Consider the following 17710-nt stretch of genomic DNA (forward strand, 5'->3'; position numbering starts at 1 on the left):
TATTCCTTGCAAAGATGTCAAAGAACAGATGTTCATAATGAAAAGAACACTTTGCAGTAACACAATTTGACCTACTTCCTCAATGTGATGGTCATGTATCTCCTTTTCCTTCCTTTTTCCCTTGTTCTCTTCAGAATTTTGAGTAGAAAAAACTAGACTATCTTGGAAGCATTGGAACTAATCTGAACCAAAGCAGCTAGGGTATGCAGTCTTTCAACTTATGTTGAAGTATTAATTCATGCAGTAACAATTCATAAGACTCTATAAGCACCAAGGCCTGTATGAGAAACATTAACAGCACTGGGATCACAGGCACAGCTGTAAGGAGCCAATTTTCCTTTGCTCTCTTTCATTCACCTTTTCTGAACTCATCTGGTATTCCAAAGTTCATTCCAACCGAAATCCTTTTTAAAATAACCCCTGCACTACAAAATTATTCCTCTCCTTTTCTTCAAATAAAACCCCCACTCTCCAAAACCTGCTGATCTCAGCTAGATATTAATCAGATTAGGAAAAGGGCAGTAAAGCACAAATATTGATTTTGTGATGATACTTCTTAATCTGAAAGGCTCTTACTGAAGAGATACTCTGAAATAAGGTGACTTTGTGCTATTTGACAACTCAAGTAGCAGTCCCTTACCATCACAACGTCTTCCTATTCTGTCAGGATATAAAACAACAGAATGCTGAGGTAGTGATTTTTCATGTACTGCTTTAATGGAAGAACCATAAAATGTCACAGATCCTTTAAAATATACATTTTCCTGCTCATAATAAGAAAACTTGGCACACAAGCAAGCAAAGATCAAACTTTAGTCAAGTAAGGCTATTCCACAAAAGTACTAGAAATTGGGTTAAGGATACCACTATCGAACAGGACAAAGAATGATTTTTATATTATATCTGATGGAAAATGGCAGATCTGAGCAGGTCTCAAAATAACAACGTGAACCCTGTGAAAATACAGGGATGTATCCAACAGATTACAAGGAGCACAGTATATCTCTATATTTTACTACAGGATACACAAAAATGTATTAATTGGTTACTTTATATCTTCAATAAGATATAAAGATATGTTCACTAAAAACAAGAGAAAGTACAGATGTAAAAGAATAAGATAAAAATACAACAAAAAGTGCTTTAAAAGAAAGGTAGAAAAATTTTAAAATGTGAAAAAAGTCAATGCAGAATTTAATTTGTAGGGAGCACTAAATAACAACTAAGAATGTAGAAGATGGAGTCAGAAATGTAAATTCAAAAAAATTCTCTCAGGGCCAGCGCTGTGGCATAGTGGACTAAGCCTGCACCCCCAGCCCCAGAATCCCCTATGGGCACCGGTTCTCGTCCCGGCTGCTCCTATTCCAATCCAGCTCTCTGCTATGGCCTGAGAAAGCAGTAGAAGATGACTCAAGGGCCTGGGCACCTGCACTCATGTGGCAGACCCAGAAGCAGCTGGGTCTTGGTTTTGGATCAGCTCAGCTGCGGCATTGCGACCATCTGGGAAGTGAACCAGCATATGGAAGGCCTTTCTCTCTCTTTCTCTGCCTCTCTCTGTAACTCCACCTCTCAAACAAATAAACAAAATCTTTTAAAAAAAATTCTCTCAACCTACTGAAATTAATTAAGAGAATAAGAGATTCAAATAGGGAACATAGATGTAAACTGTAAGAAATAGGAGCACTTGAAAAAGAAACTAGAATATAATAAAAGTTAAAATGGGAGACTCACTCTAGTTCAGACAAAGTTAATGAATGACATCTGTGAATATAGAATTATAAATATAAAAGGAATTATAAAAGCATTCAGGGAAGAAATATATAAAGCAGTATATCTAAAAAGGATTTTAAAAGTCAAGCTGACTTAAATCCTTCTCTTCTCCATTAATAAATTTCAAAAGACGATAGTGCTAGGTCTATAATAAATTAAGAAAAATTAGGGGTCGGCGCTGTGGCACAGCGGGTTAATGCCCTGGCCTGAAGCGCCGGCATTCCATATGGGCGCCGGTTCTAGTCCCGGCTGCTCCTCTTCTGATCCAGCTCTCTGCTATGGCCTGGGATAGCAGCAGCAGACAGCCCAAGTCCTTGGCCCCTGAACCCGCTTGGGAGACCCAGGGGAAGCTCCTGGCTCCTGGAGTTGGATCAGCGCAGCTCCAGCTGCTGCGGCCAATTAGGGAGTGAACCATCGGATGGAAGACCTCTCTCTTTCTGCCTCTCCTCTCTCTCTGTAACTGACTTTCAAAATAAATAAATAAATCTTTAAAAAAATAAAATTAGAAAAATTAGAACTCAAGTGGCAGGTGTTTTGGTACAGGATAAACTGTCACTTCGGATGCCTGTATCCCATACCAGACTGCCTGGGATAGAGTCCCACCTCAACTTTCGATCCAACTTCCTAAGAAGCAGTGGGGGGCAGCTCAAGTATTTGGGACCCTGCCATCCATATGGAAACCTAGATGGAATTCCTGGGTCCTAGGTGTTGTGGGCATTTGGGAAACTAGCCAGCAGATGGAAGTTCACAATCTCTCTCTTTCTCTCCTACCCCTTTTCTCCCTCCCTCCCTCCCTCTTTCTCTATCACTTTATCTTTCAAATAAATACATATTAGGAAAAAAACAAATTCAAGATGTGGAATTTGAGGCATTAGAGAGTTTTATGATAAAGAAATCTAATTAATAGGGCAGCAAACGCAAATGTGGAAAGAATCTTCTTTCTACTCCAAATTGAGAGAAATACTGGATAAAATACAATTACATTTTAAGTATATATTGTTTACACACTGAACTTGAAAGGATAGGGGCCGGTGCTGTGACATACCTAGCAGGTTAACGCCCTGGCCTGAAGCACTGGCATCTCATATGGGCGCCAGTTCTAGTCCTGGATGCTCCACTTCCGATCCAGCTCTCTGCTATGGCCTGGGATAGCAGTGGAGGATGGCCCAAGTCTTTGGGACCCTGTACCCACATGGGAGACCTGGAAGAGGCTCCTGGCTCCTGGCTTTGGGTCAGTGCAGCTCCGGATGTTGCAGCCAATTGGGGAGTGAACCAGCGGATGGAAGACTCTCTCTGTCTCTACCTCTCTCTGTAACTCTGACTTTCAAGTAAATAAATAAATAAATATTTTTTAAAAAAAGAAAAGAAAGGATGAAGGCAAGGTTTTTTTGTTTTTTTGACAGGCAGAGTGGACAGTGAGAGAGAGAGAGACAGAGAGAAAGGTCTTCCTTTACCGTTGGTTCACCCCCACAATGGCTGCCGCAGCTGGTGCGCTGTGGCAGGAGCACCACACTGATCTGAAGCCAGAAGCCAGAAGCCAGGTGCTTCTCCTGGTCTCCCATGCGGGTGCAGGGCCCAAGCACTTGGGCCATCCTCCACTGCACTCCTGGGCCACAGCAGAGAGCTGCACTGGAAGAGGAGCAACCGGGACAGAATCCAGCGCCCCGACTGGGATTAGAATCCGGGGTGCCGGCGCCACAGGTGGAGGATTAGCCTATTGAGCCGCAGCGCCGGCCTGAAGGTAAGTCTTTATGCCTGAAACAGCTATTACAAGTAAGAATGGTATATTAAAACTCAAGCCAACAGGGGTATCTTTCAGAATAGATTTGGGCATTAGAAGCTGAGGAAGACCAAAAGTCAAGGCCAAAGGTAACCAGAATTGGGTTCATTGAATAGTAAGGAACTATTTGATTAGTGGTACAAACAGAACTAAAATAGCTATGAGAGTAACAAAGCTCCAGCTTTGGCCTAGAGCTGCAACATATAATTAAGCCATATCCCATAGAGCCATGAGTTGAAGAGGGGTCACACCCCATAAAATTTAACCCCAAGCCTGAACCATTCATGGATCTGAGATTCATATTTCTATCTATGCAGTGCAGAAATCCTCACCTCAGAAACCCACATAAAAACTGGTTCTAAACAGGTAAAACCTGCAAATCCGGGCAGCAAGGATACAACTACTTCTTAGGGGTACATTTTTTGTCAAGGGTGGTACTTCCAGGAAACATAAGCTCTGCTAATGCCAAGTTATAGTAAAATGAAATTAAAAGTTTGGAAGAAAACCTACCATCATGTAAGAAAGGCACCAAATGAAACAAGAATTGATAGAAGAGAAAAATTCACAAAAGAGATTTCTATGAAAAATTCTAAATTAATTTATCCACTTAATCAATATTTATTCAGGCACTATTCTAGATGCTGGGAGTAAGAGAAGTAAACACAATAGATGAATTTCCCTTTTTAAAATATTTATTATTACTTTAATTATACATATTTATGGGATGCAGTGTGATACATGTACATTATTTGGTACGTGTATTCAATGTATGATCAAATCAGGTTAGTTAGCATTCGCATCTCCTTAAACATTTCTTTAAAAATAAATGAATTTCTATTCCTTATATAGTTTACATTCTACTGAGAGGAGATAAACAAAGAGATCAAAATAAAATATGTCAAGAAGTGATAAGTGATACAAAGAAAATAAAGCAGAGAAAAAAAGAGATAGAATGAATTGATGCTACTTTACACAGACAAGGAAGTCAGGGACGGGTTCTCTACAGAAGCTATTCCCAAGCTTTTTGGTCTTACTACTACTCCCTCGTTAGTGTGTCCCTGGTTGTCTAGTGGCTAGGATTCAGCACTTTCACTACTATTCCCTTGTGTTCTAAAAAAAATTACTGGGGATTTTAAAAACATTGTGGTGCTATACATGTTATTTTCTATACCAAATATTAAAACTTGGAAATGCTAAAATATCTACCTAATTCATTTAAAAATAACAATAAAATCATTGCAGGTTAAAGTGAATATAGTATATTTATGAAAAAATATTTCTGAAACAAAAACATTAGAAAGTTACATGAACATTTTTTACAAATATTTTTAAGGTCTGGTTTAACTGAAGACAGCTAGATTCTCCTAACCATTTCTATTTAATATTTTGCAATTTTTTTGAGAGGCAGAGTATATGGAATACACAGGTATGTAGTTGGAAAGAAGAGGACTGTTCTTGTATTATTTTCAAACAATTATGCATATTTTGCTTTGGTAATACAGTTATTGTTCCTTAAAGGTTAATTGCAGTGTGGAATCTGAAATTTCAATGAACAGTTACAAAAATATCCATTGGTCTATCTCACAATTTGAGGGTATCTTCTATCTTTCCAGCTTTGTAATATTATGCAAGTCATTTGAAAAATATTACCTCATTATGCAGATCTTCCAAATGATGACACATTTAATATGGTATAAAAATATCCATATCAATTAATATTGATAAAAAGCTTCCTAAAAAAAACCTTGAAGTGCTGGGAAGCCATCAGACCTATAGTGGTCAGGTATTTGCCTTGAAATTTTAAACCACATTCATTTTCAAGAAAATTTTGCCAAATTCCTAAGCCTAGGTAGCTACCATCTGATTATCAATTATCCATGTAAAAACACTGTCCCAGAAAAATAGCTAATTCACACTCCAACCAATTCTCATGTCTGTTTCCCCCTGAGACAACCACTGTACTTTGGAATAAAGAAGTACTTTAGGTGAACTTCCCATTTCTTCTCATAAAATATTAAAAATGCATATAGTCAATGGTAAGATTCAGTAAGATTTTTTAATATATACTTTAATCATCAAGTGAAACTGGTGGTTTTGTTTTCTTACTATGAGTGCATGGCAGTGAAGAAAACAATGACTACTAGAACAGTCCAGTGCTACGACCATGATTTGTGCAAAGGTCCTAATAATTTCTTTCACTAAGGCTTTTGTACCATTGATGCACATATTAGCACAGTAAAAATGGTGAACACATTAATATTATTGCAAAAATAGTGGGACTTCACAGATTCCTTGAAAGAATATTGAAGATTCCTAGGACTCCTCAGATCATACTTGGAGAACCCATTCTCTAAGATGCCAACTGTGCAGAAACCTACAGTAATTACCCACCAAGATTTGCATGGGACTTATTGGTGTTAGTACTGAAAGCCCTGAATCTCAGTAGAATGGTTTGTCACCCTTACAGGAGAGACCTAAATGAAGTGAGTGCTCAATAGCTGACAGAAGAAGCATTCAAGAACAAATAATCCGTTTCAAAGACACATACTCCTAGAAAATCAGATCACTCCCAGGCAGATGGGCTATTGGGCAATGTCCAGTAAGACATTCTGTGCCACCTTTTGCCTATTTCCAAGTTTATATAACACTTCATGACAAATGAAGTAAGGCTTTCTTTATAAAATTACACAGAGAAGGGGCCGGCGCTGTGGCGTAGCTGGTAAAGTTGCCGCCTGCAGTGCTGGCATGCCATATGGGCACCAGTTTGAGACCTGGCTGCTCCACTTCCGATCCAGCTCTCTGCTGTGGCCTGGGAAAGCAGTGGAGGATGGCCCAAGTTCTTGGGCCCCTGCATCCACGTGGGAGACCCGGTAGAAGCTCCTGGCTCCTGGCTTTGGATCAGCACAGCTCCGGCTGTTGTGGCCATCTGGGGAGTGAACCAGGGGATGGAAGACCTATCTCTCTCTGCCTTTGCCTCTCTCTGCCTTTCCTCCTCTTTCTGTGAAACTGACTTTCAAATAAATAAATATATCTTTTAAAAAAAGAAACCAAGTACCCTTAGATGCTGTATACGCTGTACTGAGTATTTGAAAAAAAAAAAAGAATTACACAGAGAATATTAAAACCAATTACAAACTTTTTATGAGAATGTCAAAATGTCAGGGCCGGCACTGTGACATAGTGAGCTAAGCCTCCACCTGTGGAGCTGGCATCCCATATGGACACTGGTTCTAGTCCCAGCTGTTCCTCTTCCAATCCAACTCTCTGCTATGGCCTGGGAAAGCAGTAGAAGATGGCCCAAGTGCTTGGACCCCTGCATCCACATGGGAGACCCACAAGATGCTCCTGGCTCCTGGCTCCTGGTACAACTCCAGCCGTTGCAGCCATTTGGGGAGTGAACCATTGGATGAAAGAGCTTTTTTTTTTTTTTCCTCCCTCTCTCTGTCTGTAACTCTGCCTCTCAAATAAATAAATAAAATCTTTTTAAAAAGAGAATAAAAGCTTAAGTTTACAGTTAGGTTTATACAATTGAACTTGTTTGATGTCAATTCTCTAAGGAAGGAAAGTGTTATATAATTTATTTGCCAATTACTAACATTTCAGGCTAAACAATTTATTTAGAGTAGGTCTTAAAAAAAATAGAAACAGAAGCACTGACAGAATTTACAACTAGAAACAGTACAGGGAATTTTCCACTTCGTGGATTGCAGCCAGGAAGTATGCAACTTTTGTGATTTATGAATGCCTACAAACAGAACGGCTATCTGGTATATTGTTAGAGTTTGCTGTAAACTGCTATTACCATGAAATACTCTTTGGATCTTATGATCATGAAAACAAAGTTGAGAAAAAAGAGTCCGATGAGTGTTATATATTTCCATTCTATTAATATGAAGAGAGGTCACTATTCAGAGGCCAAGTCTCCTCATAAAAGAATTATAAGCATAAACATGATCATTAGTCAAGGAGCTCATGTTAAGAATAAATGTGCCAAGTGGCCAAGAAGCACCTGAAAAGATGTTAATTATCAGTGTCAGCAGGGAACTGAAGATACAAACAATGATGCCACTTTATACCCATTAAAATTGCTTTTTAAAATAAAACAAAACAGAAAATAACAAGTATTGGTAAGGATTTAGAGGCCGGTGCTGTGGCAGTGGGTTAACACCCTGGCCTGAAGTGCCAGCATCCTATGTGGGTGCAGGTTTGAGACCTGGCTGCTCCACTTCTAATCCAGCTCTCTGCTATGGCCTGGGAAAGCAGGAGAAGATGGCCCAAATCCTTGGGCCCCTGCACTTGCATGGGGGAGCAGGAAGAAGCTCCTGGCTCCACGGTTTGGATCAGCACAGCTCCGGCTGTTGCGGCCAATTGGGGAATGAACCATCAGATGAAGAATCTCTCTTTCTCTCTGCCTCTTCTTTCTCTGTGTAACTCCTACTTTAAAATAAATAAATCAATCTTTAAAAATAAAATAAAATAAAATAAACAGAAAATAACAAGTATTGGCAAGGTGACTCTTGAAACACTGCCAAGTAGGAATGTAAGATGGTACAGACACTGTGGAAACACCCCAGCATTTCCTAAAAAAATTAATCCTGTAGCTACCATAAGACCCAGAAATTCCACTCCTAGATGGAATACTCAGAGATTCGAAAAAGCATATTCAGATAAACATGTTTACACAACTGTTCATAGCAGCATTATTTACAACTAAAAAATGGAAACACAGGTGGTCAACTGATGAATAACTATACAAAACATACATACATATACACACAATGAAATACTATTCAGCCTTAAAAAGGAACAAAGTATTGATCCATGCTAAAACATGATTGGACCTTGAAAATATGCAAAGTGAAAAAAGCCAGTCACAAAAGGCCACATTTATTTATATGAAATGTCCATAGATTAATTGTGTCCCAGGACTGGTAGAGTTTAGAGAGGGATGTGAGTGTTAATGTTAGCGGGTATGTAGGGTTTATTTTAGGAGTGATGAAAATGTTCTGGTATTATGGATAGTTACACAATCTTGTGGAAAGAAAAAAATCACTACTTGGTAACTTTTGAAATATACTTTTATGTTTTAAAGTGACTTAACAGCAAAATCCCCTACTTCAGCCTAAGAAATAAAGCATTATATGTAGCCTTAAGTGGACTACATACCCTTCTTGATTATAGTTATCTTCTACCCCAACAGAGATAATCACTATCTTCACAAGCTATTTATCACTTCCATGATGTCGTTTTACTTTTACTATATAATTATATATCCTACAAAGCTATTTTTCTGTTTCACACATTTTTAAATAGTATCATACTTGTACATATATATACACATACACACACATATAGAGAGAGGTTGCTTTATAAAATCACATTAGAGATTTATTATTTTTCAAATATTTATTCATTCTATTTTAGAGGTTGGGGCAGAGAAAAGGGGGAAAGAGGTAGACAGAGATTTCCCATCTACTGGCTCACCCCCCAAATGCCAAATTTGGCTGAAGCCAGGAGCTTGGAATTCAATCCAAGTCTCCCACATGGGCTGCAGGAACTCAGTTACGTGGGCTTTCATTTGCTGCTTCCTGCAACAGCAACAAGTTAGAATACGAAGTGGAGCCAGGGCTTGAAATCAGACACTTCCATGTGGGATTTGGGCATCCCAAGCAGCATCGTACCCATTACACCAAATGCCTACCCTATTAATTATTTTTAAGTCATAATTAAGTGGCATTTTTTATAACATCTAGTACTTGAAATTCTCAGGTCATACTTCCAGTGGTAACGGTAGGTAGCCAGTGAGTGGCAAGGAGCTTAGGACTGCCATGTGCACTACCCAAATCCTGTCACCTTCCACACTCTTATCATGGCCAAAGGCTCATCACACCCCTTCCCCATTATGCAGTTAAATCTCGCTTTCCATCCTACACCAAATGTCAGGACACCTTCCTGGAGATCACCCTGTCACCTCTGAACATTCACTAAGGCCCCTCTCCAAGCACCATCCCTTATCCTATTAAAAATGACCACCACGGCCTGGAAGGAGACAATTCTTCCTCATGAGTTCACCCACACTCAGGTCTAGGTGTGTACTATCCTTTTGCTTGTCAATAAATCCTGATTTCCTGCTCATCTGTCTCCCAGTCGTATTCCTACACCCCTGGAAGACAAGAACCGGACTAAATCTATCCCAGGGTCTCTCAGAGCTCAGCTGGAGGTCCTGATTCCCACAACACCAGAAATAATTTTGCCTCCTTTTTAATCAATTCAATCAGGTCATTTTTGCAAGCATTTCAAACTACCATTAATTTGAGTTCCTGTTCAAAATAAAAGTGCATTTCATAATATAAAAAGCTTTTTAAGGACTCCAACATAAAACAACTCCATCTTAACTGAGAGATAATTTAGAGGGGGAAATCTCACATATTATGACACATATGATAAATTATACTATAAGTAAATGATAAACATAATCAATAATTAACCTGCAATATTTCAACCAACTACAGGGATTTTCTGTATGACCATTCTGATCTTAATCACTGAAGCTTTTGTTTCGGACACAATGGCTGCCCTAACATGCATTCCTCCTTTTCCTGGGAACCAGTTAATATCTTGTGGAAGCCTGCATAATCCCAGACAGCTAACTGAATGGAGAAACTACTACTCCTTGACTACAATTATTGGTAAATAGGTAGTCATACACCACAATTTGTTGAAATGAAATAGGAGAAATTATCTAGAAAGTCTGGGAAACAAATTTCCCTGATTTTCAGAGACAACTTCTGAAAACATTTCTCTCTCTCTTTCTCTGATTTTAAAAAATAAAGCATATGATTCCAGGGATTTTTAGTAACTCTTTGGGGGATATAAGGGCAATCAGCCATTATACAATTCAACTTGACTAATAAAATTCCAACTTTGTTCAGAGCACAATGTACCCAGTTAAAAGCATCCACATTCCCAGAGCCTTGTGCCAACATTATCCATGTGATAAAATCCTAATCCTTGAGATGCAGACCTAAGTCCTTGGAGAGGACTGCCCTTCCTTTGTAACAATACAAAGTCACATGAGGAGAAGCCCTGGGATCTTCATCCTTCCCTCTTTTGCCAGCTGGAATTTAGAAATGTCTGGGGATGCAATAGTACCTGTGCCTAAGAGGATGAAAGCCTAATGTTAAGGACAGTAGAACAAAAGAGAGTGTGCTGGGTCTTTAAGATTTCTTTGAGCGGCTTTAGTAAACAGCCCTGGACTTCTCACCCCTAGATTTCCTATTATATGAGAAACAATTAACCCCATCTGGCAAAGCCATCAGGTCTAGATTTTTCATGTAAGTAACCTGATACAACTCTTATAGATTTAACTTCCTAATCAAATGTTGAATTTTCAGTTACATTAAGTCAATAATTTCTCAATATTGTTTAAATCATTTTAAAACTGAATTTCTATTACCTGCAAACAAGAACATACTAAGCTGACAGTGCTTCCCTTCTAAAGAAGGGGTAATACCTCTCATTGTAAGTTCCTCAAGGGAAGGATCACATACTATTTATCCTAACTTGCTGCCTAATAGATACGGATCCTTAGTAATCAGCATCCACGTGATTACAGAAAAATCTTTCCAAACTAAAGATATTACCTTGCTTGCATAAGGCTACTCAACTGATAAAGCAGAACAACAAAGAAATAATACGTTCTTATAGGTAACTTCTTCAAACATACATGACACGTACTTATCAATGCCTTCACTTTTCTGCCACTGAGTCTCCAAACTTTCCTGCAGCTACTCTTATCCTTTCCATCTTCCTTCTTTTTACACTACAGAATAGTGGTGATGAGTCAAGGTTCTATAGCCAACTGATACAGATTTAAATTTTAGACTGGCTATTTACTAATTATATAACCTCATGAAAGTTACTGAATTTCTCCTAGTCTTGATTTTCTCAAATGTATAGTAGGGATAACAATAATACTAACCCCATAGGATTCTTGTGAGAATTAACTGAGATAACTTTAATATGTAATATGCTCAATATTAGATCCAATATATAGTTGTTTACTGGATGTTACAACACAAGAGGTATCCTTCCTTTTACCTTATGCTCTGGATCCCAATCCCCTTTTACTTCTCAGGGACTTTTTTTTTTAACTAGCTTAAAGAAACTTCATGCAAAGACGACACAGAAAACGTAAGCATTAAAGTATAACTACCAGGGCTAGTATCATGGCACACTGGGTTAAGCTACCATTTGGAACACCAGCATCCCACATCATAGTGCCAGTTCAAGTCCTGGCTACTCCATTTCCAATCCAGTTCTCTGCTAATGCTCCTGGGAAAGCAACAGAAGATGGCTGAAGTACTTGAGCAGCTGACAGCCACATGGAAGACCAAGATGGAGTTCTGGGATCTTGGCTTCAGGCTAAAGCCATATGGAGAGTGAATCAGCAGATAAAGATCGATCTCTCTCTCCCTCTCATTCAATTGTCTACTTAAAATGAATGGAAATACATAAATTTTTATAAGCATAATTTCCACTTTATTTTCTAAAATTATGATTAAATAATTCACAAGCTTTTAAAATACATGTTCATTACAGAAGAGAGATAATATCCCTTCATCTATTTTTAATTCATTTTAAACAACTTTTAATTGATAAAATTAAATTTAAGCACATCTATATTTTCCTTTGATTAAAGGTAAAGAAAGTAAAAAACTTCAATTATAAAATTCTATTTCAATATTATAAATAATAATAATCTGTGATTTGTTTTTTCCCACTTATATAATATAGTATTAAATGATAGACTTTGCCTGCTGTACAGTGAGGTTCTTATTTTTATCAATTAAAAAAAGAAATGTATACATTTTGAAATAAAAGAAAATGAAGCCACCTTAAGCTACTTTTTAATTTCAGTGTAATTTTCCTTTGAAAGTTCATGATATTCTTTCACTATTTTTATGATATTTATGCAATAAGTTAAAACTGGAAGAAAATATAAACAATATATTCACAAAATAACTTCAGATTCCCCTCCACTTACTCCCTCTCAAGGGAGTATGGCATTATATTGGACTTTATGTAATATTACTTACAAAAATTAAATGTACAAATTTTTCTTTTAAGCCATTTTTTAAAACAGAAGAACATGTTTTAGAAACTTAAGAGATTACAATTGTTCTGTGAATCCCTGACTTTGGCTTACTCTGTCATCAAGACTGTAACACTTTTCCTTGACTATCAGCAGCTCTAGGTACACTGGTAAACATTAAAGCAAACCCAGCCTTTGTTCTCATCTTTCTGTTTTCATATTAGCAAACCTAACCAGGCATAGTATAGCTGTCCAATTCACAAAATACGCATACTATAGCATCGGAGGGTATCACAGCCATATATTTTAAAGGACTCATTGAGCCCTGAAAGGCAAATGCTGTCATTCAAGTTCTAATTACATGCTACCTGAGTTTTACAGAACTGAAAAAGAAAATGAAACTGTACTTCCTAAATATATTTTTGAACCACAAACAACCTCCAAAAATGTATAAATGCCCCAAATACGTCCTGAACGTATCATTGTGTAATAGCTCAGGCATTGTCCTATTCAATTACATTCTAGTTTCTCTGTATACTGCTGCTACTTGATAAATGAATCAATAGATGCCAAGTCAAATATTCAAGTAAATATACTTTCATTGTTATTGGCAGACATATAATTAACTCTGAAAATAAAAGATACAAGAAATCAATTATGATTACTTCTTCAGTTCTTCTCATTAGTCATTTATATTATAATTGTAGTTCCACTTTAAAAATCTTTAAACACACACATACACACAAGCACAACCCATCTTGACTATAATTGTAAATCAAATTAGTTCAATTACAAATTAGTATTGTACGAACTGTGAACCTTATGTTAATTTTATTAGTAAGATACAAGTGTATTATTAACTACATATATGAGCTGATTAAAAAGCAATGCACATTTATGAGCCTATTAAATTAGTAATTCAGCACATGTTTCTAAACAATGTTAGGGATTTGCTCTGTCTTCTAATACAAACATTTGAATCAACATTTTGTTTATTTATGTGTATATATCAACAAATTACATTTCCACATTTGGGCAAAACAGTCTACTAACAAAGAAAATATAAAGAATGAAACTTTTTTAACAAAGAAAATATTACAAAGAGTAAATATTTTATTTTAAATGACATTTATTATCTGTCAAGTCAATAGCATCACCAATCTAGAAGAAATGTATTTTATATAAAAACTTACATAAGTGACCTTTTAAAAATATTTCCCTAGATGCAAAGTTTCAGATATATGAGAATTTCATGATGAAAAAAGTTTATGATAAGCTTAGGAAATATGTTTTAATAAAATACGCTGTCATTACTCAATTGTTTCATTATGGTAGTTTAATTGTTTTTAAATTATGTTCATGAACAAGCCGCTTAACCTCTCTGTCTCCTCACTTATAAAAAGGAAATAATGCTGGTGCATTATCACAGCATTCTTGTTAAGATTAAAGTAGTTAACACAAGTAAAGAATTTAGAACAGTGCCTAGCATGTAAGCAGTCACCAAGTGTTAAGTATGCACTTCTTAGTTACACATATTGTGCCTATTCTTTTTTTTTTTTTTTAAGATTTATTTATGTGAAAGGCAGAGTTAGAGAGAGGCAGAGGCAGAAATAGAGAGAGAGAGGTCTTCCAACGGCTGGTTCACTCCCCAGATGGCCGCAATGGCTGGAGCTGAGCTGATCCGAAGCCAGCAGCCAGGAGCTTCTTCGAGGTCTCCCATATAGTTTCCCAAGAACTTGGACCATCTTCTGCTTTCCCAGGTCATAACAGAGAGCTGGGTCAGAAGTAGAGCAGCCAGGACTCGAACCAGCACCCATATGGGATGCTGGCACCGCAGGCAGAGGTGCCCGCTGCACCACAGCACCAGCCTCAACCTATTGTTTCTATGAGCTTCTAGTTATCAATCTTGAAAGTATCTTAATTCATTTTCAAATAAAAAGAAGCTATACCCTGACTTTAAAAAAAAAAAAAAGATATTTATTTGAAAGGCAGAGAAAAGAGACACAGAAAGAGAGACACAGAGAGAAAGAAAGAGAGACACAGAGAGAAAAAAGAGAGTATCCATCTACTGCTTCACTCCCCAAATGGCCACAAGAGTTAGGTCTGGGCTATGCCAAAGCCAGAAGCCAGGAAGTCCATCTAGGTCTCCTTTATGGGTGGCAGAGGCTCCAAGCACTTGAGCCATCTTCTGCTGCCTTCCCAGATACATGAGCAGGAAGCTGGATCAGAAGCAAAGGAGTGGGACTCCAAGTGCTGCTCTGATATGGGATGCCAGACAAGAGGTGGTTTAACTTGCTGCACCTCAATGCTGGCCCCATCCTGACATTCTTGATGTTTTGCCCATCCCACCAACTTCTGGTACTGCTGGTAGTAGCTAGTGTATCTGCTATTTACAGGCACAACAGCAGCCAGGGTCTCACCAAAATTATGGTTTCAAAATCTATAGCACTCTCCCACACACGGGCTGGAGAGACACAGAAAGGCTGGTCAACTGAGTTACAGTCAGAGAGAGGAGAGAGAAGTCCTGGTGTTCTACTGCACAGTAAGTTGACTACAGACAATGACAGGGTACTGCAAACTCCAAAAGAGCCAGAAGAAAGAGTTTTGAATGTTTCACTACAAAGATATGATAAATGAGCAGACAGACATGCTTAACCTGATTTGAACATTACACAACATATATATGTATGTATCAAAACATCACATGGTGCCCCCAAAATATACACATTTTTGTGTCAGTTAAGAAATAAGCATTCTCCTTCATATCTACCACACTATTAGTACCCACTGATTCTTTCAACACATTAACATACACCACATGCTAGGCACTCACTAGATACAGGCAGTGGAGGAAAAAGGCAAGAAAGATTCCAGATATGTTGCTAACAGAATTGCAGAGGATACAAACACAAACAATAACTATGTATTGTTACTTAATAAAATTTTTCTACCAAGATGTCCACAGGAGAGCTTTAAGGGTGGCATTTGAGCAAGACCAGGAAAGAGGAGCTGAAGCTCAATAGGCAAATAAAGGTTCTTTGATTAAAGGTTCTTTGATTATCTTATTCACAAAGGAAACTGAAAATTCCTCACAGTGGCAAGTTAAAATAGACACATTTGAAGTAAACAGACTCCTTCAATCAGACTTCCCATTGCACACAGCTTCTTAGTTCATTGTTGGGAGTTGAATAAATATTTTTCAGCAATTGTCTATCCCCACCCACAGTGAGGCCCTCCTTGTGACATCCTTGCATGGTGTTTTCAGCTTCCTCACTAATTGTTTCCATTTTTCTAGGCACAGCCCAGAGATCTTCCTAAAACTACTTTTACCACACTGTTCCCTGTCAAAAATCGGCAGTGGTTGCCTTCTAGTCCCAGACATCAGTCCTCTGCCTTGACCAGGTCCCTCTTCCAATATATCTTGGGCAAATCTGCTTCCATCCTGTGTTCCAAATGCTTTTCTGCTACTATGAGGGTACTCCAAAAAGTTCACAGAAAAACTGAACTAAAAGGTATATATTTGCTTTGGTGCAAAAAAAAACCTTTTGAAATGCACTCACAGTTTGGGCATTTTCCACAGACATTTTGAAGACCCTTCATATATTTTTCTTTGCTTCTCCAAATTCACATTTTCCCTCCAAAACTCTCCTACAAGAAAGTATCAGACTCTCCTGCTTCTACTTAAAATAACAGAACTTTACAGAGATGAAGAAAAGAGAAAATGCTAGTGGAAAAAGTATATACTGCTGGATGAGAGACATGTTCAACGTGGGGTAGAGAACAGAAACAGGCAGAGTCATTTGAAAGCTACAACCAAGCCATTATATCAACATAGCACACTTAAATTATTTATTACTCAAAATTTATACAGCGCACCAACTACTTATTGAACAATTACTCTTCCAATGGCACTGTGCTCTATTAAAATCTTAAACATCCTGCAAAACGGCCAAAGAATTCTTCATTACTAAAAATGGTTTCTTTAGGGCAAGTTCATCTAAAACAGTAGGTGTCACTGGATTCAGATCCCTACATGCTACCAGGCAACACGGAACTACATGAACCAGCACACAAGCAGTGGGCTTCCCACCTGCAGGACAACTCGTTAGTGAAATCGTCCCAAAAGGGCAAGACAGGCTTTTTCAAGCCCTAATTAGCACGCTCTGCAGGTGAGCACCTTAGATTCCAACTTGACCTGCTCTTCATTCAACTCCTCGGCTGCTTGCTTCATTTTTTCTCGGCACCTGGTTATGTCCGACCGTACTGCAATGAAAATTAGACGTTTAGATAACATCAGTCTTTCCCAAGCCCCCATGTCGGTAGCACGTGGTCAGACACCTGCACGCGGAAAGCAAACTCCCCCAACTGCACCCACAGACCACGGCCTCGTCGCCCATCCCCCAGCCCCCAGCGCCCAGCCCCCCAGCGCCCAGCACCCAGCACCCAGCCCCCAGCCCGGAGGCCCCGGCGGCGGTGGCAGAGGCCCGACCTTCTCGCAGCGCGCGGCGGCTCTGCTCGGCCTGGTTCTCGCTGCAGAGAATGTGCTGGAACAAGGATTCCAAGCTCATCTCCCCGGCTCCTGCGGACCCCTTTCCCGGCGTTAAATATTCTCTGACGGAGTCTGAGGATCCTGGAAAGCACAGCAAGGGATCCTCCGGGGCTCTTCCCACACAGCCGGCCTCCCGCTCCCTGCCCGCGGTGAGCCCAGGGGGTCCCGGGACCCCCTGTCACACTTCACACACCCAGGCTTCCTCCCTCATGCCCTGAACCACGAGTTTCCCTGGCTGCCTTCTTCCCTGACAGGCTCCCGGGCCCTCCCGGGTTTCCTTCTTGCTCTGCCTACATCAAACTATGGAACCCGGGCCTCGGCTTCCGAGGGGTCGGGGCAGCAGCCCTTCCTGTGCCCGCTCTGTCCTAGGGATGGCGCCCCAAAGTGCGCTTTCCCTCAACTACATCGTACTTGCTGTCAACACCAAAGGCCGACACCGCCCCTCAGAGCGACGGGCGCGCCAGGTCGGGTTTGCGCGGGAAGTTCGCCTACGGCGGCTCCTTGGGTCCATTCTGAG

General features: G+C 39.2%; 1 protein-coding gene across 4 annotated transcripts in view; it reads right to left on the reverse strand.

Annotated features, from left to right (window-relative positions):
* CCDC172 (coiled-coil domain containing 172) overlaps positions 1–17710 on the reverse strand; it is a 79193-nt gene extending 61483 nt beyond the window's left edge. For 2 of the 4 annotated variants that reach the window (XM_051824187.2, XM_051824186.2), the window contains exons 1-3: positions 17605–17675; positions 17134–17274; positions 16822–16907 (exon numbers count right to left, since the gene is read on the reverse strand). In XM_051824187.2, the coding sequence (XP_051680147.2) occupies positions 16822–16907; positions 17134–17212 (165 nt within the window). In that variant the 5' untranslated portion in view covers positions 17213–17274; positions 17605–17675. The other 2 variants (XM_051824189.2, XM_070058309.1) reach the window with 2 other exon arrangements.

The sequence above is a fragment of the Oryctolagus cuniculus genome, chromosome 15, assembly GCF_964237555.1.
Source record: "Oryctolagus cuniculus chromosome 15, mOryCun1.1, whole genome shotgun sequence".
In the NCBI taxonomy this organism is placed as follows: Eukaryota; Metazoa; Chordata; class Mammalia; order Lagomorpha; family Leporidae; genus Oryctolagus; species Oryctolagus cuniculus.